The following is a 27268-nucleotide window of genomic DNA, read 5'->3' as shown; positions in this document are numbered from 1 at the left end:
TCACTTTATATGTATGTATTTTATTCAAAATGGCGGACAACCTGTCTATTAATTTGACATCCGGGACACGGCGCACTCGATCTTGCAACTTCCGCTGAAAACGCTCCTCACACTTGAAAAAAATAGTGTACGCTTTTATCCTCTCTCAATTCTTATTCAAAATAATACTGGCCGGCTATCACTCATAGTTAAGAAAAACTCGAAGGTTGTTACAACACGGGTGAACAGATGGCGAGCGGCTTGCCTTGGCCTTCGGCGGCCATATCACGACGATAACCTCCCCGGCAACCCTTTGACAAGGAAACTTATGCATTTGCACGAATGCGTGCATTCATTTTATAAGCTCAAACTTTTTGCAAATACTTTTTGCTCAAAGTTTTTGCAAACCACCATACTCACACACCAGCTAAATTCTATTAGACCAAAATCGGACAAGCCAAAGCCAAATTTCCTATTAAAAAACACAATATTAATAGAAAATAAATGGATGTTCTATTGGAACACTGACATTTTACGTGCTAATTTTGACTTGTAACTATAGTTTATGAATATTATTCCTAAAATCCAAACCTGACGAACAATGTGTAAGTAAATAGGTAAATGAAAAACAAATGAAACTCCGGTTTTACCTATACGCCTGTAATAAACTTCAACGTAACCAAACCAGATTCATTGTTTTGAAAACAATGCATTGCCAATTCTTATCTAATTCGCGACACGTGGCCGCAGGTGGAATGGAACGTGCGCGATAAAAGATGCGGAATAAACGCATTCCAATTTCGAATTTTCCCCACGCGATTGTCGATGGTTCTTTTGTTTTTATTTGTACATAATTTGGAAGTTCGGTGTTTCAATATTGTATTGAATCTCGCCTAACTTTTTAACAAAGAGCTTCAGAGCGATTCAAACGTTTTGCTTCATTTAGGTAGTTAATGGCCAGTAGTAAAGTCAGAAGTTCGTTCGGAAAAGAGTAAAACATCGCGTGGGAATTTTTCATTCGAAATTCAATCATACCTTTATTACGACCGTTCAGAAGCAACTATTTTATGTACCTATATACAAATTACTTTCAGCAACCGGTACAGTTTTATTCATTGCGTGCTTTTCTTTGATCATTTCCATTAGCGAAGATATTTTTCTATACTTGCCTTGACCTAGTCATTTCATTTGGACTATGTAAATGTGCCCGAAATTTTACAATCACGAACAACATGAAACAAGATGATTGACATGATTTTTTTTCTACTTTATCATCACAGTTAACAGTCACTTTGTATACATATTGTTAATCTTTAATTTCTCCGTCAACCAGCCAGTTTTATCAATAAAAAAAAACTCACAAAGAATCCCACACACAATCACATTAATTTCCCTTCTTAAATTGTAATAAAAACTGTGTCATCTAGCTACACAATAGACAACAGAACATAAAACCTATATAATCAATAGTCAATAGAGTCGGCAAATATGGGAAACTAAACAACGCTCTGTTTATCTGCATTAGTCATGGCAGATTGAAGGCTAAACAAATTGTACATTACGGAGTTACTTAATAATGCAGCCTACGTCCCACTGGGGACAACACTGGGCCCTCGTCCCACGGGTGGGCCCAGTACGTAAAGGACGTTACCATTCTATAAATAACAGCGTCTCGTACGGAATCTCCATATCACTTCGAATGCGAGAACTGGAAATATTTTGGGAAAAAATACGGTCTCCTTTAGGGCTCTGTATCTCAGTTTACAAAAAGGGACCCTTATAGGATCTCTTTGTTGTTTATCTGCTGGTCTGTCCGTCTGTCAAGATACTTTTTTCTCAAGAACACGTGGACCTCCACGTACCTATCAAACTGAAATCAATCAAATACTTAGGTCTGCTACGCCTTGGAGTAGTGAAACAAATCAAAACATCTGAGTCAACGCTACGCAATCAAAAGATACAGTCATTAAAAAGGTGTTTCCATACAAATTGCCGTGGTGTCAAAACCTATAGAGTTCTTCCAGTAGTTAAGAAAAATTTTTTTTTTTTATTACTGTCTGTCTAGATGTAAGTTGAATAACAATTTTTATTACACACTGTCTAGATGTAAGTTGAGGAAACCAATCTTCCACGGATATTCATAGATACCTACAAATTTACACGGAATGCGAGTCCGACTCGCACTTGGCCGCTTTTTTCTTCCTTAATACTGCTAGCTGTATAAAGTTACTGGCCAGTAGTGAAAGATGGCGTATAAAATAAAAGGCACCAGACATCTTTTTTTTCTTTTATGCGAGTATTATGCCAAAAAGTTAGATAGTTTTTAATGTGCTACGCTAGCGCTGCGAGTTACAGGAACGCTACGAAGGCTGCAAATATGTAGCAGATGGAGAGCGGGCCCATACGTACATATTATTTTGATTGTGTACAGTGCAAGCAGACTGCCTGACATTTTTTTCTCTAATATATTTGCACAGAAAGGCTAATTGTAAAATTAAGATTTAATTTTAGATAGATTGGATTTCCGATTCATATAATACCTACGCACATACTACCTACGAATTCGAAAAGTCTATGGGACCGATTTTTGAAATACACGTAGGTAGGAAAAAATTAGGTAAAAAATTAATTAGCTTTAATCCATCTTGTCGAGTAATCAAGAAATTATTTTGCTGTAGTTTATATAGATATACACAGATATGTACCACTTAAATCTGCGTTTCTTAACCTCAGGTCGCGACCCAAATTCGGGTCGCAGGAATTCTCTAATTATTTTTTAATATTTAACTTTGATGTCAAGTGGTATTTTAGGGTCGCGGGCTACAAATATTTATATGTATTTACAATGTGGGCCCCCAACCAAAAATTTTAAGAACCTTAACCAGAAAGAACCAGACTTAAATGGAGTTCAAAATTGTACCAGTTAGGTAATTTTAATTAATTTTAAGTTATAAGTGTCACCATTGAAGATTTTCACACTTTTTACAAGTTTTTATTTAACTCCTCCACAATCTCTACTGTCTACTGGGAAGTGTCATCGACTAACATTTTAAAAGATATTTTTATTTTTTAGTGCTTTATTATTTATAACTATAGCTATTGCCCGTCCTCTTTCCGCGTAGAATTTGTTTAATTTTTCCGGAATAAAAGATATCCTATGTCGGTACTCAAACTTAACTACTCGTATAGGTAAATCAGTTCAGCGGTTTAGCCGTGATAAGGTACCAAATAAACTAACAGAGTTACAAACATTCGCATTTATAATATAAGATTAGTGACTCTTTTAGTCCACCGCCTAATCACGGTGATGTGAGCGCTGTTTGCGGTCACTCGAGACTCCGCAAACAAATGACAGTTGAAACGTTCATGCGCTAATATTGGCTTCACGTGCGTGGACACTAAAACGAGATCGATAAAACGTATAAAGTTCGAAATTTTATTAAAATTCGTAGGTAGCAATGTGCTGGGACCAATTTTTGAAATTCTGTCGCTCCAACCTTAACACCGGTAGTAGAAATAAGTATCTGTTAAAATAACATTATCCTTTCAAGTTTTTTTGTTGACTGTACCTATTTTTTTGTGCTGTTTTGTTGTTGCTGCACTGTTATCCATCTTACATATTATGTATTACCAAATTTTAAGTCAACCGTGTGGTTCAAAATGAACTTACCCGATTTGACCCAACAACAATAGGTAACAAACAGGGCAAGTTAAATTAAAGCTTGTAAAAACTTGTGCACACACACTTTCATTATGAAACATTCATATCGATTCAATATCGATCATATCTGCTTGATCAGCTCTCGTATTGACCGTAGACGCCACTTGTATAGCAACCGTGGTTTAGCGTTTTTTTCTTACACCCCGGTCAACTCCTTTATGAAAACGCCTCAATATACTAAACAAATCACCTTAACTGTGACAAATTTAATTACACACCCAAACAACCGTAGGTGATACTTAACACCATGACGCAAGGTCGCGAAACCAACGCCATATGGGTTTCCGAGTGAACAGCTAACTTTGTGTCAGAGCCTTAAGGCCTTAACATTGACCTTGCTTTACCCAAAATGACGTAAGTGGTAATCTTGAGAGCATCCTTTAAAATAAATGAGAGAAAAAACCGGCCAAGAGCGTGTCGGACCCCGCGAATTTGAGGTTCCGCAAATATAGAACATAAGCCGTGCGATAGGCAGTTCTGTACAGCACCGCGTCCTACCGGCTCTAGAAATAGAGTCGTATCAGGTATTTATGCAAGATTTTTTGTGACAGATATACTTAGGTGCTGGTGACTGTACTTTGTTAGTTTTGTCGCCAAACTGACCACAATCTCAGTATCAAATATCTTGCGGTTTCATTCGAGCTGTAATTTATTCATTGCGGCACGAATGCATAATATATTATTAAATATTAATACTGATCTACTTTTTTGAAGAGGTACCAAGGTTTTTGGATATTACACCAGTTGGCCTAGCGGGTTTGATTCTCGCTCGAGGCAAATATCTGCTCATAAATATCATACCAATAAAGCCAATGCAATATTTCTGTACCATAAAAAATATGAATATTTGGTTCCTATTAGCCGTTATTGATCGATTTCATGCTTAAAATAAAAATGGAGACTATAATTTCGAAAGGCGGTGGAATAACTAACTATATAAGGTGACCCGGGGCCGGCCGGGTGTCCTTACGACGCCGTGTTCTCTCGGGCATTTTCGTTGTGTTCGCCAGAAGACTGTCTTCACACAACACACAAGGCGTCGTAAGGATGCCATCAGACGGCATAGATACAATATCCCCCCAGCTACAATAGCCCCGGGTCGCCTTATAGAGACAAATTCTGAGACAGTTCTCTGAAGCGACGAGGGTAGTCCGTCTATTTGGTTTAGATAATTAAAGACATTGATGGTATTGCTCGCGCTTTAAGGATCATAGGCTAAAGCAAAACGACAGGTTTTTCTAAGTAATAGTGACTTTGGCAGAATTTCCTTTCGGTCCAAGACTATACTGTTGTTTGCTCGCTTTTGCCATTATAATTTACTCCGGATTCGTAATATTATAAGTTATTCAATTATGAATAATGAACCGTTGCAGCCGCCCACCACCCAATACCCACTTAGTCACGGACAGGTCTCGCCTCCTAAGGCCCACTGTCCACTGCAAAACCAACAGTTCGACAAAAACAATAAAAATAAAATGAGAATATCGGTTATCGACACTATGTACAAAGTCCGCAAAGCAAGAAACAAAAGAAATACGTACTCTCAAAAGTGCTCTAAGTTGGTGTAATTTTGTTTAGATGTTATAATCTATTTACAAAAAAATAAAGGCATCTTACCTATATTATTTTTAATAGTCTTATACTGAGATTAATTAAATATTAATACTGAGTCAAAACATCAAATTTGTCTAGGGATAATCAGTATCTCAAAACTTTTTTTGATGTGTGTAGCTAAACTTATCTTCTATGGTTCTTTCGTTCTTTGCCGAAAATATTTTTCCCAGATGAGTTGAGTCATTTCCCAACTGTTCCATATGGACTAACGATTTTTTTTTACTATAAGTATTTCAGGATTCTTATAAAACCTAGAAAGTACTACAGGATCGTCCTGAAATATATCCTGAATAGTATACAGTTTCAGAAAAATTCGTACGTCGATCGTAAATCAGAATCACATCTTCTACATATAATGTCGAGAATGTGGGTTTATGGAGCGTACTAATCGATATAGCATGGCCAATAATGGACGGCAGCCCGATTGTATTAGCAATTAAAATCAATACGTTTTCGCCCGTGGGACGCAAAGTTGTCAACCGCGGACCTTTCACGCAAGAACAATGGCACAATTCACTTAAACAAGGTACTAAGTTATTTTTATGTATAGAAATTAACCCGTATTTAATTCTTGTAAGGTTCAACTTTGACGGCTGTGATTCAGACTAAGAACTTTGTCGAATTGAGGCATAGTTAACGGTTAAGTAATGTATTCCTTATTTGAACAATAACGGAAGGAAAATGACTGTACGAGCAATAAAAAATCTTAAAATAAAGTCCAGAAATTGGTCGTTTGCTTTCTCACTCTGGACAAAAATTAATGAAACATTTTGAAACATGTCAACTAACCTAAAGACTGTGCGGTTGGATAGATTTTTTTATCGTATTCAATAATAATATTTAAAAATAAAAGGAATTTCTTAAAGAGATGTCAACTTAATTAATGGCCCCCGTACCAAGGAAATTTTGCCCTCGTACCATGAAACAGCGATAACACCTCATTGGCCGATAGGTACCCTGATTTAACGATTAAACTTTGAGGATCAACAAATTATCTAAATTCAAGTTATCAAAAGTAGCTCAGTTAGGTATGCGAGTAGTTAGAATCAAACCTTGTTACTATGTAAAGATTTTTCTTGCGTGGTTCCGACAGGTTGCTATGCACAGCTTTGAGTGTATATAACCGCAAGCAGGTAGATAAATATCCCAACTGAACCGAGTAGGTATTTTATAACATCGACAGCAAGCAAATGCAAGTAAAACAAAATCATAACCACAAAGTTCGTTGACATGTTAAATAGATACTAACTAGCTTTATAGAAGTTGTTTTGTACGAATGTAGTAAAAGATACAGCCCGTATGCTAAAGGCTATATCCGCATGGCTGACACGCGAGGTTTTATGTTGCATTGCCAGTTCTACCGTTCCAAGTGCTTATCTTTATAAAGAGCTTGTAGGTAAAACTTTTACCTTACTCACTTTTCCTTTTTTCTTTCGTTACCTTTGTAGCAAAGTTGCAACTCTATGTTCGATTGAGACAGTCTGAATCTAAATAAACTTTACAACCCTGAACTTTACTGCAATCAAAAATCAAATCAATATCCAAATCCACGATATTTCACGTCGAATCAAAACACTTTAAATTTACAATATAAAGCAATATTTATAGTTCATCGAACCTTGAATGCATCGCGTGCATAGCGACATGGCATACAAACTGAATTGAAGGACAAATCTGTAACAAATCTGATGTATTGGATCACGCAATCGATGGAAAGTCTAATTTTAGGTGTAGATTGTTTAGCGGAAGTCGCATGGGAGCTCGTGGAAGTCGGAAATGGTGATAAAACGATGAAGGAGTAATAATTTCCAATATATAGAATTACCATTATTCTATTTTTTATGCAAGTTAAAATACAGTACAGTCACTAGCATCAATATCGGATACAACAAAGCGTGTACGATCTGATAGAATTTTATTTCTAGGGCTGGTAGGACGTGTCAGATAATTTGGTACGCTCCATTGTCGCAGATATTAAATGTATGTGACTGTACAGTAGCATATTTCAATTTGAAGAATTCGAAGTTTAATTAATAAAATGATCTTAGTAGATAAAATCTTAACTTAACCGTCCGGTTTTAGATGATCAGAGAAGTATTTAATTTTTAAATTGCCTCCTTATACAGACGATCATAATAAGTATATTAATCAATTCGATGGGCGTGTTAAATTTTTAATTGGTTTGTTATTTGATCCGGTCATTTAGTGTCAAGGATCTATTTTCTGTCTAAAATATAATATACATTCTTACAACTATCAAGGCTGTGATTATAAATAAATGCTAAGAAAGAAAGAACATAAAAGAACTACCTTTAGATATAAGTAACATAAGAACTGACCGACCTAGTTCTCTAAAAATGAACAAAAAATAAAATACACATTATATTTCCCAATTAAATAAAACTTCCTAAACTAAATCTTTATTAAGCGACTAGTAGATACAACTATCAACTTCTAAATAAAAATCCATCTGTGAAATCCGCAGTAAAACCTCAAGAATCTACGGCCTTAGGCTGCGCGACTCCACTGAGGCGGAGACGTGTAGGATCAACCAATCCGCTCGTCTCCGCCTCAGTGGAGCCGCAGCATTATTATCTAACACAATTGGAATCACAATCATTACCACCACTTCTTTCTATCACACAGTGACGAGGGTTGAAAGACATGGTGAATGAAATCGTAAACGTCAGCGTTCAGACAATATGGCGTCTTCATCCAGACCAATCAGATTTCCCCTTTGCCCCCAGGAACCAAGAAGATGGAGTACAAGACCAGGCAGTGGCACGAGAAGTGCTTCTGCTGCGTGGTCTGCAAGAACCCCATCGGCACCAAGAGCTTCATCCCGCGCGAGCAGGAGATCTACTGCGCCGGCTGCTACGAGGACAAGTTCGCCACTCGCTGCGTCAAGTGCAATAAGGTACGGCTCTTTATTATCAATACGGTATTTGACAACTCCTGAATTTGCTATATCTTAATATTATTATGAAAATATAGATATACAGACAGTGTTTAGCGAAGAGAAAACTTAAATCGGTTGAAAATTGGATTTATAGTGATTTTTTGAAAACATACCTGTCTCTTTCTCAAACGCTTTTCTCTATGCAGCAAGTATGGCGGTACTGGCGTGTGACGTCACATGCCAGTATGTCTTTCTCTGTCTAATCTTGAATTTCAAACCTTTATAACTTTGTTATTTGTAAAGGAAGCTTAAAAATTGTTTCTCTATTCGATAACAGGCATTGTGTAGTTTTAATTTATAAAACATATACAAAATAGTCAAATACCGTATTAAAATCTGTTTGTTGAGAACGATTTTGGACCTATTGCGAAGCGTGAGGTTCGAGTTCGATCCCCCGTCGGGGTAGATATTTGGATGATTTATACGAATCTTTTTTCTTGAGTGTTTCTAGATCTACATTATTTATTACATTACTATACATACTTATATACTTTACACCTAGTGCCATCCACGAAGACGCGTGATTTTGTCAAAATTAGACATTAATGACATTGTAATAAGAATCACGGCACGCGTCATCGTGAATGACTCTACCTATATCTATCTATTATTTAAGTATGTTTATCCGTTTTCTAGTAGGTACCTATGACATAAGCTTATGCTTACTTTTGGGATTAGGTCAATTGGTGTCAAGTGTCTCGTGATATTTATTTATTTTTTCTCGTGTCAAATTATTGTACGCCATATATAACAATATTCAACAACAGTTCGTAAAATTTACAAACGCTAAACTTAAAATTTATTGCAATATCGCTTTATCGCACCAACCAACCGACCAAGCAACCGACATCGGATTAACGAAAATACAAACTGAGACATGGATGCACAGAAAAACCAGAAAAAGAGACCAGCACTGGGAATCGAACACAGGTCCTCAGCATTCCGTGCTGCGTGCTATAACCCCTACACCTGCTGGACAGGAATCTAGACACGAATTTTTCCTATGCATACATACCTCAGGTTGCTTATTTCTACTTTACTACTTAAGCAGCAGCACTACAAAAACACTCCAAAAAAAACAATCATAATCGGATTAACGTTTTGAACGCCACAGTCTGTAATACACGACAGCTGAAAATCGTGCCATAGGCCACCACTTCATATTTGCGTTTAAAAAAATACACGCTATGCCATCCTTCCAGATCATCACGCAAGGCGGCGTGACGTACAAGAACGAGCCGTGGCACCGCGAGTGCTTCACGTGCACCAATTGCAACACGTCGCTGGCGGGACAGCGGTTCACGTCGCGCGATGAGAAGCCGTACTGCGCCGACTGCTTCGGGGAACTGTTCGCCAAGCGCTGCACGTCTTGCACCAAGCCCATCACTGGTCAGTTCCTTTTCAAAATCGTTTTAGCAACCCCCTTATGGTTTTAAAAGACCTACCCAACGATACCCAACAGAGGGTTGGATGAGAAAAAAGAATCAATTTTTTTTCTCTAGTTTTTTATTGTACCATTTTGTCGGCATAGTTTACATATATATCCTTGCAAAATTACAGCTTTCTAGCATTGATAGTCCCTGAGCAAAGCGGCGGACGGACGGACAGACAGACAGACAGACATGGCGAAACTATAAGGATTCCGTTTTTGCCATTTTTACTACGGAACCCTAAAAAAGCAGGCGAAAAGTAAGGAATCAAAGGCGGATTCCATTGCCAAACTTTATACGCACACGGTGCCGGGGCGTCCCTAGTTGTGTAAAACTAGCGACACGCCCCGGCTTCGGACGGGCATAATGTTCAGAAAAAGGGCATTTCACACACATTTTTTAGCTCCATTTATCAAAAACAATACCCGCGCAAAGCCAGGACTAGGAATAAATATAGCCTATGTTACTCAGGGATAATGTAGCATTTTAATGGTGAAAGCATTTGTGAAATCGGTCCAGTAGTTTTTGAGTTTATTCGTTACAAACATACAGAAATCTTTCGTCTTTATATCAGTGTAGAAGTATTAATATTTAAAATCACTAGGCTGCCATGACTTTTTTACCACCACGGTATTTTACATCTTGAACTAAAAGAATTTCCTTGCTCACCCGCGACCTTACGATAGCTAAGGTGCAAAATATGCGTGTTCATGCAGTTCGGTTGTGTTACTCTGAAGATGAGCTCTGGTTGAGTTCGAAACGCGTCAGTATGGTTTGGTGGTGGTGATAGATGGATTTGTGTGTGTTCTTACAATGTGGAGGTGGAGGAACTGCATGAACACGCATATTTTGCATAAGCTTAGCTATCGTAGGTCGCGGGTGAGCAAGGAAATTCTTTTAGTTCATTGATTTAGACCTCCGCAAAGTAACGCCTGTTTCAATAAAATATTTTACATCTTGGTATAACAAATAACTTTCCTTATTGCAGGCATCGGCGGCACCCGCTTCATCTCCTTCGAGGACCGCCACTGGCACAACGACTGTTTCATCTGCGCGCAGTGCAAGACCTCACTCGTCGGCAAAGGATTCATCACCGACGGACAGGACATCATCTGTCCGGAATGCGCCAAGCAGAAGCTCATGTAAACGCCTCAGGCTGCGGCAAACTAATCCATGGACAATTATGTTTATTAGTCCGCGTTACTTGCGAATTTCGGCCAACTAATGTCTTTCTGTCCGCCTAATGCAGTGACCGCATGGCTCTCAAACGAAATCGATCAGTAGGCTACTTTATATAAACGAGCGCCTAATGTGGTCGCTGAGATACTTACATTAATCTAGTCACCTAATGCGGTACCCGTATTTCTCAAACTAAATCGATCACACGTCTTTACACAAACCTCCGCCTATTGCGGTTGAACGGTCGTAGTCATCTTGCCACAACATTCATCTAACAAGGCAACTCCTGTCTTTATACTGTTGCAGTCGCATTTTGCATGTAGCAGACTAACCAATATAGTTGTCCTATTAAGAACTTGAGTACAGACTCTAAATTGAGCTGCGTTTCTGCGCTTCATTTGGTTTGCCGAGTCTGATGGCCAGTAACGCTGCGTCGCGGTTCTGACGTTTGCATAATCTGTGGCATTTTTTTCAGCCAGTAACGTTCGATTTTTGAACGGCGGAACCGTTGTGCTTTGTCGTTTTCTTTGCAAAGGTTTAACACGACTGCCGTTTGTTTTTAAATTAACGCTCGGTTTTTGTGATGCAGCGAAAAAACCATTCTGCCGGTAGTCGCTAGCGCCATGGCGTGGGTCGACGGAGAACAGAGGAACCCACCAGACTTGGATGTCGATCTTACCTTCCGCAAAGTCAACGTCTCTGACCGTTACTAAGCTCTGTTGCCCGATATTTTTATACAAAAAAAATGAATCGAAAAATCACAAAAAAATCAAAGTGGATGCACAAATGTATAAGTATTTAATTTTGCTTTTTTTATTTAAGGTGTTTATATATTTTGGCTGTAAGCTTCCGTTATCACTAATCCGGTGATCCATCCACGAGCCCCTATTTAGTTAGGATCGTTATACATTATGTATCTATATGCTAACTGCCATATAATTTTGCTTTAGCTGTTGTATTAGTCCTTTAGATTTTATTGTCAATTTACCTAGTGCGATTCACGCGATGCCTTAATAACATATCTAAGTCAATTTCGAGGGTATATTATAATTTGTGTTGTACATGTATTTTGATGATATAATTTACAACATGAACAAGTCCGGAATAACCGGGCACTGTCAACTAGGTAGGTGAACCGCAAACTTACCTGTGCGGGTGCCGTTGGCGCCACTATCTATCGAAATAAATTATATTAGTACCGAGCAAAGTTAGTTCCAATCTCTACCACTAGCACAGGTAAGTTTGCGGTGCTATAATCTTATATATAGGCCGCCATCTTGCTGTGACGTCATTTGACTGCTATTGTCGAAAACGACAAAATTATCAATCTTCAATAGCTCTCAAACCGTCAACAATTTGGGGTGATAAGTGCTTGTTATTGTTTAAAATGCGTAACATAGGGTAAGGACATTGACAGTTTAATTGTATGTGTTATATTTATAAGTATTTATTTATACGGGAGTACGCACTTATTATGCGAGGGGCGCGGGCGGGGTGGTCGCGTGTTAAGCAGTGTTACCATATGCGAAGCAGTGTTGCCACCTCGTCGCGCAAGCTTCTAACACTTAACTGACGTAAAGTCATAGTTTTTACTAATTAAAAAAATAATAAAATATTTTTGTTCTCGAATTAGAATTACTGGTGTTACAATAATATAATTGAATGTTATCGCTATTTTTACATGGTATTATATTAGAGTAGGGTAACATCTGTTGAGCGACCAACCAGGGATCACGTAAGGGTACTTGTTAAAGGATAAATTATTAGAATGTTGAAAATATAAATTTATATTAAAGTGTACACTTTTAAACTATTTAGCTGTGTGATCTGATCTAATTTAAATCTTTGTAACTATCTACTCATAGAATGTATAAACTACGAAACTGAATATACCATTAAAAGCATTATTGTTTGTATTATTCCCTACCCACTTTTTTACAAACCACTAGTAATTCCCTCGTTTTAACAGATAGGTACAATCAAGTATAGTCTGTCCGGCGGCGTTAGAGTAAAGAGCAATAAAACTTGTTACAATAGTATTTTTATTTCGACAAGTCATAAGTCGTAATACGAAGAAGTGATTTTCGCTTTCGATTAAAGCTTAAATTTCCGATTGTTGCAACCCTACCCTTCAATGTCTGTTTATTGCATTTGCAATTTTAGTGATGCCACTTAACATTGAACCTTAGTACGTACTATTATGTCGGCGTTTTGTATAGATATGAAACCACTTACGCTTTTTGTGTAAGAGATAACTAATGAGGGTTTTCACAGGCGAAATATCGCTAGATGGCGTTAGTATCGCGAGGTATGTTTTTATTGCTTTAGAATAAAAGCGAGCATTTCACTCTAGACTACCATTCAAAAGTGGTAAAAATCTGTGTAGGCATTGCCACAAAACTATGGCTTCAATTAAACTTTCTACGAGTTGACAAAGATCAATTCTAGTTGTAGAACACACTTGGCATGTAATAACCAAGAGATGCGGGTTCGAATCTTGTCCGACGCACCCGATAATATATATTTAAATATGTTACATTTCGTTGAGCAAACGTGCTACCTATAAAAAAAGCAAATGATATTAATATGAGCTTTGATTTTCTACTGCTCAACTTACAAAATAATATAGGTAAGGTACCTATTTAAAAAAGTCTCTCCATCTTCGAATACTTCTAGGGATACCTACCGTTTGAAAAATTGGTCCCGTGTAAAGAAATAAAGAAAAGCATTTTTTATTACATAAAATAATACAAACATTGGAACATAGAACCTCCTCCTTTTTTGAAGTCAGTTAAAAACAAGAAACAAACCAATAAGGGTATATAGTCAGACAAAAATCACTAGATGGCGTTATTATCGTGTGGTACGTTTGTCGTAAGGTAACGGTCAAAATGATGTTTCTATCGTGGGGGTGGGTCGAAGTACAACAAAGAGCAAGAGTAGTTATACTTTTTATACAAAATTATAGCGGCGTTCATGGATTTATAAAAAAAATGTCAATTAAAAAGAAAGTGACGCTGGTGTTATTTTATTCTCCGAAATATAGTTATGCTATTGCCCGCTAGAGGGTATTGTTAATTCATTGTTTCTACTCCACACTAGATGGCACCGCTGCAGTAATAAGTTCAGTTCGCATCACGATTATATGAATGATTCAATATCGTAGTCATTGTGAAGTTTGAAACTACATAAAATAGGTATATAAGGCATAGTATGGCTAAGCCTATTCCAGTGTGATTTTATAAATCACAATATTAAAATACCATTGTGGAACATTGTGCTAATTTGGATGAACTATTTCTTGCTGTTATTCTGTTGCGTCAGCGACGGGACAAAAGTAGTAAATTTAATATAAGAAATGTTCTGTCACATTACGCTTATTGGATGAGCAATTTATAGAAGGGGCTTAAAACTACCACAAAAATGCATGTTTAGCAAATTGTAATCAGTTTAAAGAGTTACTCAGGAGACCGTAACTATAGCAACGAGTGACAAGAAAAAGTTGATCGAATCGTTAACCAAATGTCAAGTGTGTTTTTTATTTAAATGAAAAATATTTAGTAAATATGTTTTTAAAGATGAAAAATTTGTCTACTTTGCTATAGAGATCCTCAATACGTCTAAAGTCAATGAGGGTTTTCACGGAGGCGAAATATCGCTAGATGGCGTTAGTATGGTTAAATAACTGAATGAGCCAATCGCAAGCAAACGTCAAACGGACCTTACGATACTAACGCCATCTAGCGATATGTCGCCTCTGTGAAACCCTCATTAAAATAAAAAACCAACTATCAAATACGTCAATTTATTTCCATTACACCTAATGACTACAACTTTTATAATACAAGTAGGTAACGGATCAGTTAACTTTACACTTACATATCTAAGAAATCTATATGAGATTGAAATTTATAGATTTCGGGTCAAATAATTTCACTTAAAATTAGTATAGTTTATCACAAAAAATACGTTTCATATTTACATTACAATTGCGTTACCATAAAAACTTAGACAACCGTTGAACATGTACTTAACAATGTCAATTCAAAAAGAAAATTCATTTAAGGTATGGTCATTTGCTGAACATAATTAAATCTAGAATTAGTATTACGCTAAGTAGTGACAAAATGTGAGAAATTGTCAAGCTTAAACCAAGTTTAACGATTAAATCTAGATGTAAAGACGGCATGCAGCTAAACGGAGTGTTCAAACGTTTGTGGTAAAGTGGGTTCAGCTAAGCAGCTTCTTTTATCAAACTTTACATTACAAGTTTTAAAGTAAATAAATTATTATAAAATTAAACGAAAACCGACTGTACCAAATAATAAAAATCTTCATCAAAGACAAAATAAACGATTTTTTTTTTATAAAAACATTTTTTTCTATGATACGTCATAGACTCATTCTGCGGTTTAATTTTCCCATAGACTCTCCACAAGGGATCATTCAACCCCCTTTTGCTTGACCGTATTTTCAAGTCGTTGTGTCAAGTCAAGTCAAGACATAACAGACACTATAAAATTGCAACACACAATCTTTTCCATTTCGAGGATTTCCAAGCTCGTGGACGCATATCTTGCCTTTTTTAAATGGTTACCATAATTACTAAGAATCAAAGTTCTGATAGGAGAATTGCTCTCGCAACAAAACTTTAACGTGACTGTTGCCAACTAGCAACAACAAATAAAGAAGGTTAAGATTGGTTTTTTGAATCGTTTTGTATTTTTTATTTCAATTTAAAAAAATTGTTACTTTGAATAAAGAAGATGTTCTAGAAAAAGAAATTCTTAAGATGAAATTTATACTACGCGACGGAACACTGTAGGTACATGACTAATAATTACCCCAATAGAACCACACTGGAATTATGTCACAGACAAAAATTAACGCCTCCTGAGGAAGTATTATGTAGGACCGCGGATCGGCAAGCGCAGCGTAGGACGTCCACCAACCGTTGCCAACCGAGGCAACTGGAGGTCTATGAGTTTCAACAGTGGACGTCCTACGGCTGATTATGGTAATGATGATGAGGAAGTATTTGAAAGTGGGTTTCACGAGCTTATACTTCGTTTCTTAGCATTAGAAAGAAGGTAAGCACTCTTGACGTGTAATTTTATTGAAAAACACTTTTGAAAAATAAGTCACAGCAAATATTTAACAGCAAGGACATATGATCAATAACATGCTTTTGGTGTCATAAGTAATAGTTACTGTTTTTTTAAAAACGTTCCTTCATTCATTTGTAACCAATATAATTAAAAAATTTAGATTTTGTGCACAAATAAATCTAATCCCCTAGTTAGAAAAATAAAGTTTAGCAATCACTATCAAAATTGTATACAATTTAAAAATACAAATGTGAGACCACTTGATAGTGTTTTAGATCTAATATTGACTGAAAGAGCTAACCCTTAATTTGACAAAATTAAAAAAAAGTTCTTGATTCAATCCTCGTCATTACCTAACCAGTCCGAAAAATCCTACATAAAAAAACAAGGTTTGAATCATGTTCATTGTGGCATACACTGCCAAATTAAGGGCTAAAACGTTTCTAAACTTTTTGCTCTGTTCCTTTGGGTTTTTTGCATTATAAATAAAAGATGTCATACTAAGAAACCGAGAATTAGCTAATATATTGACAATAAATACGTCTGCATCGACTGCATGACATTAAATATTGATTTCTGATTGTTATGATCTTTTACACTATTCACTGGTGACAAAATAAATTGTAAAAAATTAAGCTTCTAATGTCACTTCAGTACTAATAATTTGGGACAATCCCATTGGCATAAAATAGCTTTACAGATCGCCCAATTTATATTCAAATATAACAGCTATCAGAATAGTCCAAAAATACCCTTTTCCCGCATCACCTAAGCAATACCCGCATCAATCCGTTCCAAAATACTTCTGTCCAAAGTGGTTCGGTGCTACGGGATGCAACTCTGAGGTTAGTATCTTCATCTTGGGTACATAGTCCACGACGGCTTGGACGGCTGCTGGTGTGCAGAACAGGTTGGATAGGATGATGCGTTCTTCCTTGACACCGTGCTGGGTCAGGACGTTCACTGCCTGGAAAAGACGGAACATATATAAGATTAAGCACCTTACCCGAAACATTTCAGCAGATGGTTAGTTGTAAAAATAACTCTAGCTGAACATGGCACAAACTACCGGATGCTAACTCGAATAATTAAATTCAAATTAAACACGAAATTGACGTAACTAATTTCCAGTTGAACTTATTTATGATCAGTGTGTCTCGTTGGCACGCCATTTCCTCTTGTTACCTTTCCATGTAAAAAAAAATTAAAAATATAATAACCATCAAGCAAACAAAATTTTTTTCTCTTTCGTTTTCCATTTTTTCTTTAATTAGTTTTATTGTCACATGTTTTTAACCCCCGACGCAAAAAGATCTGTCTGTGGCACCGTAGCTCTTAAATGGGTGAACCAATTTGAATACGGTTTTTTTTTATTTGAAATCAGGTTTTCTAGCAATGCTTCTTAGACATGTTTAATCAAAATTGATTCAGCCGTTTTTGAGATATTGACAAAGTCGGGGGTTTTCCCACTTTTTCTTGGTTAGGTCATGTTATAGTTAATTTAAGCTGTTGGTTTTCCAAATAAAATAAATAAATAAGAAATAACCCTCCTTACCTGTTTGACAGTGTTACCCGTAGACATGATGGGGTACATAAGCAGCACCTGTCTCCGGGCGATGTCCTCCGGGAACTTGGCGTACACCACGTGCGCCTCGTGGGTGTCTGTGTCACTCTCCACCAGGATCTTGCCGATGCGGATGGAGCGACAGCAGTCGCGGAGGCCCTAACCGGGAATATTGTGTTGTCATATACTTATACTTACCATACCACAATATAAGTTAGTCTAATAAATCCTACTAAATTATAGATATGCGGAAGTATGTGGAATAGCGTTAGCTTTAAAATAACTCATCTAAACTATCTTCATCCTGTGGATTCGCTCCCATAGTATAAGGCATTGTCCTAATAGAAGGCGAATGCGCGATCATCAGAGGTTCTCGCGAACCTACGATGATGTAACATGATAAAAAAAACGATGTTCAAACAAACATTGACCGAACGGGGATTTCCCGTGCGCAGTTTAAATGTTGCCAATATATTCATGTAAACTTGGTACTATTCAACCAAAACGGTATGGTAGATTTATAAATAAATAAAAAACTCTAATATTAATCTTTTACGGAAACTACCTTTAATTTTAAATTCTGTACTCTTGAAAAAAAAACATGCTCCAGAAAAAAATGTTTTTTTCAGTTTTTTTTTCACAATAGAAAAAAACAGTTAAACTTAAAAAAACAGCTTCCAGTGTTGCCAATTTAGCGACCTTGTCGACAAAGTCGCTAGAACTGCCGACTTTTGCTTAAGTCTTAGCAACCAAAAAAAAGTTTTAGCGGCAAAAATGGTTTAGCGACTTATCTGGCGACTTTTGGAGTACTTACAAATTAAAACAAAAAAAAAAACAAAAACTCGAACTTCGTATGTTGCCGTTGCCGTCCCGCTGACGCTTATGTCATTTAATACGTGAGTGAAAGGGGCGGTGCGATACGAACTTCGATTTTCGAGTTTCGTAGTAGCCGCTCTGGCCCTATACTACGAAGTGCAGAATTCGAACTTCGTATCTTGCCATCCTGCTGCGCTGACGCAAATGATATTTAATACAAGAGTGAGAGGGACGGCACGATACGAAATTCAAATTTTGTAGTAGCCCCGCCGGTGGAAGTAATTTTAGCGACTTTCTAGTGACTTTTGATTTTGAGTCTAGCAACTCGAACTTGAACTTGTGGGAATTCAGTTTTTAATTGATTTTATCGCATTGCCAACCAATCCACATATTATTATCTAAGAAATTACAAGCCACTCAAATCACTGGAAACAAGTTAAGATTTGAAAGACACTGGGATAATTTAGGACACAAAATAAAAGCTTGTAAAACAAGTTACCTGCTCCATCGCTTCCCCTGATCTGACAATGGAGACTCCGCAGTTCCCTGCGCCATACTTCAGTCCCTTGTACAACGCTCCGGTGGGTGTCACCACCTCGCAGTCAGTAAACGGCAGCCTGTTCAAGCTCTCTTCTATCACCAGCCGTATTAAGCGGTCGGCATAGAACTTGAAATCACTTCTGCTTGTGTTCCTGGAATATTTACATGGTCACTATTACTTCAATATATCCTCTTGAATCCTAACATTTTTTAACAGACATAATACTTGACATGGGTCCCCAACTTTACCATTTTGGATATTATTCCTTAATTTTTAAAATTCTTTATTCAATAAACAATTTGTACTTTATAAATTACATTCGGCCATTATTCTTAGTGTTATATTGGTCCTTTATAAGTATTCGAGGGCTCATGAGGATATAATATTTCAACTACCTATCTTCATCAATGTCTGTTATTTAGAGTGACTGGGATCTAAGTGTTGAACACAGTGTTAGCTAATAACGTTTATTTAACACACTTGACTAGTTTACATAAAAGTTGGTTATTTTATTACCAAGTACAGAATAATCATCGTTCATATAAAAAAAAGATACTTTCCTATCCCGTCGCCCTTTCACGCCTTTGTATACTTTTTTTGGTTAGGTTTTTTTTTTAATAAGGACCCATTTACATTCATTAATAATACAAAAAGACTGCACGTTTGTAACCTCACTTACTTGTCTCGTAGAATGCTCTGCAATTCTTTAATGTTATCGTTAGAAGGCAACAGCGTGAGGCTGTCACCGAACTGCTCCGCTACATCGGTGGCGTCCCATGGTCGGATTTCCTCGTTCAAAAGATCCATTGTTTAAATATTTTGCAAGCTAAGCGAATGGACACGAGCGCTATTGAAATATCGAAATGAAACGTCAAACAAATGTCAAAAACTGCTGACGCTCAGCTGTTGTCTGTTTGAGTAGCTGTTAAAACTACTCTTAAAATATTACGAAATTATTTACACGAGTTTTAACATGTTAAACAGAAACAAGAAAAATAAGATAGCTTTTATTTTCTTAATAAGTATAATGTTTCTTATTTTTCCAACCCATTTTTCTAAATTCCGATCCTTACGCATTTCCCTTATCTAATTCCGTTTCCCCGTTTGGCTAAATGCGACAAGAGCGCGAAGCTACAATAAAAATAAAAATAAAATGTTACTTATTATTACAAATTCGGTAACCGAATTTTGGTAGTTGTGTCCTGAAAAGCTTCAAATTCGAATGCTAGATTTATACTTGGGATTGGGAGGGACGAGCTCAGAATAGAAATCAGATCCATTATTTTGGAATCCAGGGGGACTAATACGAAATTTGAAATTCGCATCGTACCGTCCCTCTCACGAGTGAGAGTGTATTATAGATAGCGTCAGCGGGACGGCATGATACGATACGAAGTTTAAATTTTGAACTTCGTAGTACGTATAGGACCTGCAGGGCTACTACGAAACTCGAAACTAGAAGTTCGTGTCGTGCGGTCCCTCTGACACTCATATTTAATACGAGAGCGAGAGGGACATTACGATACGAACTTCGTTACGTAGTAACCCTGCAGATAGATGCAGGCACCTAAGTACTGCCTCTATACTACAAAGTGCAAAATTCAAACTTCGTATCTTGCCGCCCCACTGACTCTTATTATTATTATACGAAAGTGAGGAGCGGACGGTATGATACGAACTTCGAATTTCGTAGTACCCCCCCAGCAGCAGGGCTACTACGAAACTCGAAGTTCGTGTCGTACCGTCCCTCTCGCTCCGTATTAAATAGTATGTGTCAGAGGGAACGCACGACACGAACTTCGAGTTTCGTAGTAGCTCTGCTGCTGGGGTGCTACTACGAAATTCGAAGTTCGTATCATACCATCCGCCCCTCACTTTCGTAAATAATAATTAGAGTCAGCGGGGCGGCAAGACACGAAGTTAGAATTTTGCATTTTGTAGTATAGAGCCAGCAGCGCTACTACGAAACTCGAAGTTCGTGTCGTGCGGTCCCTCTCACTCTCGTATTGAATAGTATTAGTGTCAGAGGAACCGCACGACACGAACTTCGAGTTTCGTAGTAGCCCTGCAGTACTAAGTGCTTGCATTTGTCGACCCGGAATGAAAGCTAATAAATAACGTGCGCGCCCTGATAATTCAAATCCTCAAATGTTATTGACATTTCTTATAGAGATTTGAATTATTCCAATGCGATCCAGAATCGGTGTACCCCTGTGTACGCATGTGAAAAACTCCCGAAATCTTAACCATTAAGTATTTGTGAAGTCTTCAGACATAAAATTTAGCACAAAGTGCTCTTTGTAGAAAGTACACGAGGATAACAATACATTTTTTGGGAATTCCAGTCTTAACGGTACAAGCGTTCGAGGCAAGGTCGTGTAGAAAAAAAAAACAAGTTTAATGATATACGCACTAACGCTTTATTCGCCCTGAAAATACAAATTAATGATTGCAAGAATAATTTCACATACTTTGCGGATTACAACGGACATCTGACATTAATATTCTCTGTTCAGAATTGTAGCCCCTAAACTTTCACAAAAATATATTTTTAAAATATTTTATTGAACACTATGGAACTGTAACCGCTAGTTCACCCTAGTCAGAATAACAACAGCTTTATAAAATGTACGTAAATGCGAGAAAAAAAATGCATATAAATACAAATAAATAATCGCTAAATGTTTATGACAATGTCCCCGTGTAATGATTATTTCATATAAAGGCTTTGTTCAAAAGTAAAATGCTTTTTAAACTAGTCTACGTAAGTATAAAATTCATGTAACAAGTTATACTTAGCAAGCGTTTTACATAGATTTAAATAAACATAATTGAAAACGATACATAAAATGGCGGTTTTTGCCGCCAAATGCAAATGGCGGTCCATTTGTACTTTGCTTAATGGTTTTGTTTTTGGTACTTAAATGTGTGTCCATCATTAAAGAGGTTCTTATGACGTCATCAGGTTTGAATTCATGAACATAAAAACTAGCATCAGAATGTCAAAATACAGTCTAAATAAAATTTTACTTCAAAAACTCTTTTGACTTTGGTATGCGACGTATACACTTGAAAGCAAGTGTGTCACCCCCTTTACAGACTCATATAGAAATCATCATAATATCGCCACCACTCCCTAGTGACTAGTGACTAGGGAGTGGTGGCGATATTATGATGATTCCTATATGAGTCTTTATTATGAGTCGTTAGTTTGCCATCTTTTATTTCTACGATGGTCAATTGAAGTAGGACAATAATTATTCAAGCATCATTTGCCGCGCCACGTCGCAAATTTCCAGTGACACGTTACAATAATCGTTACGGCTTATGTCTCGACCCAACCCAAGACCCTTAAGTATAAAAGTATTTTTTTAACATCCACATTAAACACTGTCATTAAACAAATAGTGTCACAAACGCGACGTTCACAACTGAAATAAGTAGCGGAGCATCAGCAAGTATCAACCACATGATTTATAAATATAAACATAATTCGGATAACAAATAAAAAAACTATAATTACATAAGTTCATACGAACCGCCAAATCTCCACGCTTTTCACTAGAGTTTGCGATAATTAGTCTAAACCCATCTCTTTCCATAAATAAAACAATGGACTGAACGATGGGAAAATAACAGACTATATGTATAAATTATAAATATTTAAGAAACTACATTAAAATTGTGACTTCTATAGTGGAATTAGACGAAATTGACCTGCCTACCTATGCTAGGGTCGCGGTCGTCCACTGGTCAAACATTGATTAAGTCATGTTAGCAAACAAATTGTTGTACATCTGGTTTGACACACAAAGAGAAGGTGAAGACGAAAAATGTATACATCTTTGAATTATACGATGAGTTTGTCTCGCATTTTTTGGCAATTAAAATCGATTTAAAGAAGTCAAATTTCTGCTCTTCCCGATCTCTTTGATATCAGTCTCCAGTTCTATTTTAAACGTCTCTCAAATCGTTCGATGTTTAACAACTGCATTTTTAAATTACCTATTTTAATAACGAGGCAAACATCATATTAATATCACTTTGACACAAAGTCTGTGGTAGGAGTCCTTACATTTGGTGCGATGATCTTAGGTCTAATCGAAAGCTTTGAACTCTAGCTCGTTATAACTATTATTTGCACTAATCAGGTATCACTATCAGTAATAAAGCACTAGATCCAAAAGCATCAGCTGAGAGGCGCAACTGAGTAACATTGACCTTCATTTTGTCTTCCATCACTACCCTTCTACGTTCCATCCAGAAGACAAAATATCGCCTCTCAGTTCGCCGCATAGCAGTCAGTACCAAATGTAAGAACATAGATATTATCATAATTCCAACACTGCTAATTAAAATGACTAATTATTTTGGACTTTAGTTAGTAACACTTAAATTTCTAAATCGTGTGCGTCCGTAGTCAGCGTCATGTCAAATCGCTAAACTATTAAGTCTACCTACATTCAAACCGACTTAAGAATATACTACGAAGGGGCCAGAGTAGAGCGTGGCAGTCATGAATTCGGACAATAAAACTTCCTTATGCTTAAGTACATGATAATCAATTATTGACTTTTGTTTTCCACACTACCTACTAATAAAATGGGAAGCATTTTGCGAAAAACCCGAAAAAAGTTCTACGGCTACTGAGGCTAATCACGCAATTTAAACAGTATTCCATAATGTGATTCAAGTCCCTGGAGTGGCAGTAGTTAAAAGTAAACATCAATAGTTTAAAATTTGAAAAAGCTTTTAGACCGAATCTACAATTCACGACTGAAAAGAAATAATAAGAAATTTATAGTTATAATAAAGAATCTCTCTTTGTTCTTTTTGTACGTACAGCTGCGCTGTTAGTATTAAGTGCTGTCGTGTATCAAAAGTTGGAACCCCTTATACATAAAAAGTTCAAATCTGCTACACGGAAAAATATGTTTTGTCTTTGTTTGGCAAAGACAATGCCGAAGTGACTGAGACATACAAAAGTTATGTTAATAGAAGCCTAACAAGCTCTTATAAACAAGGGTGTTAAGACAGACATCAATCACCAGCGCTCTACTATGACGCCACAGACTTGTGACAATACAATCAGGCTAACATCCTGATATGTTTGACCATTAAATTAGTGATTGTGTGAATGGTTCGGATCAAAATGTATCAACAATGAGGGTTTTCGGGGAGGCGAAATATCGCCAGATGGCGTTAGTATCGTGAGGTCCGTTTGACGTTTCAGTCTCGCTTGCGATTGGCTCATTTAGTTATTTATCCAATCACAAACATGACGCAAGTGTCAAACGGACCTCATCGTGATTAACGCCATCTAGCAATATTTCGCCTGTCGGAAAAACCCCAATTTATCGATATCATGACGTATTGTGTGGCCATAAAGTCATCCGTTAGCATCGAGTTTCACGAATCTTATTCGTGGAAGATGAAAATAAATCACAGCTAAATTCATAGATATGGCAGTTAAATTTCATCACATTTTGTTTCTATCGAAAATCTATGTTATGAAATCTACCTGCCAGCATTAAGATATTTTTTTATTATTTTGATATCTAGATCAAGTTTTTGTAAAAAAAATACAAGTTTTTTTGCTGGCTCTTTTTGAATTGTAATTCCATCTACATCTACATTTGCATTCTGAATTTCAGGTCAATACTCGTATAACGACTTGCAAGGCGTGACCTGTACTAACAAACATTGCTAGTTGAAAAAAATCTTGTTAACAAGAAATATTATAAAACCTGAGAAAGTATCCGACTTTAGATGACTTCATGGCTGGCAATGTTAACGATTGTTTTGTATGACTTAAAAATGCTAATTCCATACGCACTTCACTGCCCAATGTACCTAATTGTCGCAAAAGTTAATAATAATAATGTAACTTTATAATACGACCAATGCCTACCGCTAAGGCAAAGCCGACAGGAAAACTAAAGCAGATATCTACCCTAGCACACGATCCAAGGAAAGCACCAGTTCATTAAACGCGACCAGAAAAATCCAAGATATAATTTTGCTCGCGTCATTCGAGAACTGGTCTTCCCGTAACTGTTTATCAGCGCACAACTATCAATATGACCGAACACCAATATTGCTTTTTCCGCTTGCACACCAACAAACAGGGGTCCGTCATTTATCCTTACACTTTGTGAACTTGTTTGACAAGCGTTTCAAAGTTTAAATCTAACCTAGACAACAATACGGTCACACGGCGATTCCATAACCTTACTAACTGTAGAGGTATATAACCCATTTACAAATAAATTATTTTTAAATCACTCATTTTTCTTTAAGTAATAAAGATGATAAACAACAACAGAAACCACTGCTTTTATATGGGTTTGGGCTTAGCTAGTCGGCTTAGTTTAAACTACGCGGGAAGTACTGTTAGATAGGTTAGGAATGAATGGAACCCATGTAAAAGCATCAGTTCTATCTGGGAGGTCGTCACTACTCTCAGAAGCGTACACTTAAGCCATGTACAAAAAAGAGGAATGTATCGTACGCCGGCCGACCGCAGCAAACACCTTTAGATAAGTTGCAGGATGGAAAGTTGAAAAGTCCTAAGAAAACTTTGATATCCATAGATAAGTCCTGAGATATTCTAAATCCAGCAGTGATCCTGTTAGGAGCGTGAAGATCCTGAAATCTCAGAACAGATCCTGGAATATTGTTACTCTATTCTATACCATGCTAAAGACAACTACACGCCACAATCGGAACTAATATTCCTTTCTTGCGCGCAAATATTGCGCGCATGTGTGAGGATAGAACTTCGCTTGCAGTATCTATAGCAAACGCTCGTAGGCGTCTTTTCGGGCACAATTGTAGATGCCTAGCGTGGAAAAGAAACAAATTGTACAGAGACAGTTTTCGGATGTTTAGCTTTGCTTGTTTGTTTATTACAGAGCGATGCTAATACAAAAGAATTGATCTTGACCTGGTTGCCACGAACGGTCGACATCACATTGCATCATAAAACGACATCGTAACAGTTTAAAATCCAACGTCAACACAAACAATAGTCTTTATTTACCGGTTGCAAAATTCAATGTACATTAAAAAGCGCTTCACAAGTCAATATTTTTTAGTTAAATAAGTAAATTTATGTAGTGTTTATTTGACGGGTCCATTGTTATGTCAATCAATCAAGGCCAGACACCCGAATTAGCAAATAATGAGTGCATAATTAATTATTAAATTCTCAACTGTCAACTTTAATTGACGTCAATTGTCAACAAACTTTAAATTATTTACGTCTTCCGTGACGCATTGAACCAGATACAAACATAATTGAATGCTTAAAAAGCGCTTATGGTAAACTTGTACCTTCATTCATGTGACGAAAAACATGAAAGTGCAGACGCAAATTGCGTTTGCATCTGGCTACTGAAATGCGTGACTATTCGCTATTGTGCGGTCGCGCCAACGCTTCCAAACCCGATCGGTACCCTTACAGCCATAACTGTACATTAACCTAGCACATATCACAACTTTCTACGACTAGTGGGCGGCAACACCATTCCGTTGCCGTGGGTAATCGTTATAGTTCTTCTTGGAGCTCGGGATATCGATGGCCGGCTCGACTTTGGCTTTCTTGCCGGGTTTGGGCGAGAGGTAAGCTTTGTAGAAGAAGCGAGCAAAGAGGACAAAGTAGGAGAAATACATGGCCATGGAGAGTTTGATGTTGAAGTGGCTGATGCCGCAGGAGCCGGTCGAGGAGGTGATGTAGTTGTGAGCCCAGACGTTGATGCAGCAGCCGACAATCATCTGGGTGAGCTGCAGGAAGGTGATGGTCATGGCCAGAAACTTTGGAGGGTACTTGCCCATGCTCACCAGCGCGTAGTACGAGTACATCACACTGAAAGAGAAAACAAAATTAATTATTTTCGCACATCATGAATATAATGGGGAAAATGCGAAACAGTTTTTAGAATAATCCATAATTCTGTTCACTAATTATTTCACTACTAATCAACCCCATTGACAATCTCAAATCATTCATTTGCAGCCTCCCAGTGCTGGGCAGAGGCATCTTCTTAAAATAAGACGGCTTGGTATTAATTCCCAAATCATTTTAATTATTAAAATTATAGGTCGAGTATTTTAACTTAAGTAGTATATTTATGTATATGCCAGGTCCGCCTATTACAATTACATTAACGGCACCATAAAATACTGCATTTAAAACCTTAACTGCTACAATTACAATTTCTTAAGTTACATTTAAAAGCGACAATTTCCTATTTCTACATTTTTTACGTGAGTCACGGACGTGTTTAGAATTAGAGTTATTCGACGTCTTTAGGTGCAGCATTAAGTGTTTTCCGCAACCATGATGATGACTTTAA

At 37.1% G+C, this 27268-nt stretch overlaps 3 protein-coding genes across 6 annotated transcripts in view; 1 reads left to right on the top strand and 2 right to left on the bottom strand.

Moving 5' to 3' along the window:
* Lmpt (four and a half LIM domains protein limpet) overlaps window positions 1-12789 on the top strand; it is a 241741-nt gene extending 228952 nt beyond the window's left edge. For all 4 annotated transcript variants that reach the window (XM_074095660.1, XM_074095659.1, XM_074095661.1 and 1 more), the window contains 3 exons: window positions 8062-8231; window positions 9476-9662; window positions 10692-12789. In XM_074095660.1, coding sequence (XP_073951761.1) covers window positions 8062-8231; window positions 9476-9662; window positions 10692-10849 — 515 coding nt within the window. In that variant the 3' untranslated portion in view covers window positions 10850-12789. The remainder of the gene's footprint in view (window positions 1-8061; window positions 8232-9475; window positions 9663-10691) is intronic.
* A 1884-nt stretch (window positions 12790-14673) lies between these two features.
* kri (uracil phosphoribosyltransferase krishah) lies at window positions 14674-19816 on the bottom strand. Its single transcript, XM_074095651.1, has 4 exons — window positions 19591-19816; window positions 18870-19062; window positions 17546-17713; window positions 14674-16957 (listed from the first exon to the last, which is right to left on the bottom strand). The coding sequence occupies exons 1-4, from the start codon at window positions 19716-19718 to the stop codon at window positions 16775-16777; spliced, it is 672 nt and encodes a 223-aa protein (XP_073951752.1). The 5' UTR covers window positions 19719-19816; the 3' UTR covers window positions 14674-16774.
* A 1491-nt stretch (window positions 19817-21307) lies between these two features.
* Baldspot (elongation of very long chain fatty acids protein baldspot) overlaps window positions 21308-27268 on the bottom strand; it is a 59950-nt gene continuing 53989 nt past the window's right edge. The window contains exon 4 of the mRNA XM_074095649.1: window positions 21308-26778. Coding sequence (XP_073951750.1) covers window positions 26421-26778 — 358 coding nt within the window. The 3' untranslated portion in view covers window positions 21308-26420. The remainder of the gene's footprint in view (window positions 26779-27268) is intronic.

The sequence above is a fragment of the Choristoneura fumiferana genome, chromosome 12, assembly GCF_025370935.1.
Source record: "Choristoneura fumiferana chromosome 12, NRCan_CFum_1, whole genome shotgun sequence".
Lineage (NCBI taxonomy): Eukaryota > Metazoa > Arthropoda > Insecta > Lepidoptera > Tortricidae > Choristoneura > Choristoneura fumiferana.
This window is presented reverse-complemented; position numbering and strand designations above follow the sequence as displayed.

Bases quoted from the DNA above. Each gene is read 5' to 3' on its own strand.
- kri (XM_074095651.1), bottom strand. From the start codon at position 19,718: ATGGATCTTTTGAACGAGGAAATCCGACCATGGGACGCCACCGATGTA. The intron at 17,714-18,869 runs GTAACTTGTTTT...ATTCCCGGTTAG, and splicing joins CAGGGGAAGCGATGGAGCAG to GGCCTCCGCGACTGCTGTCG. The intron at 16,958-17,545 runs GTAAGGAGGGTT...CGTCTTTTCCAG, and splicing joins CGGGTAACACTGTCAAACAG to GCAGTGAACGTCCTGACCCA.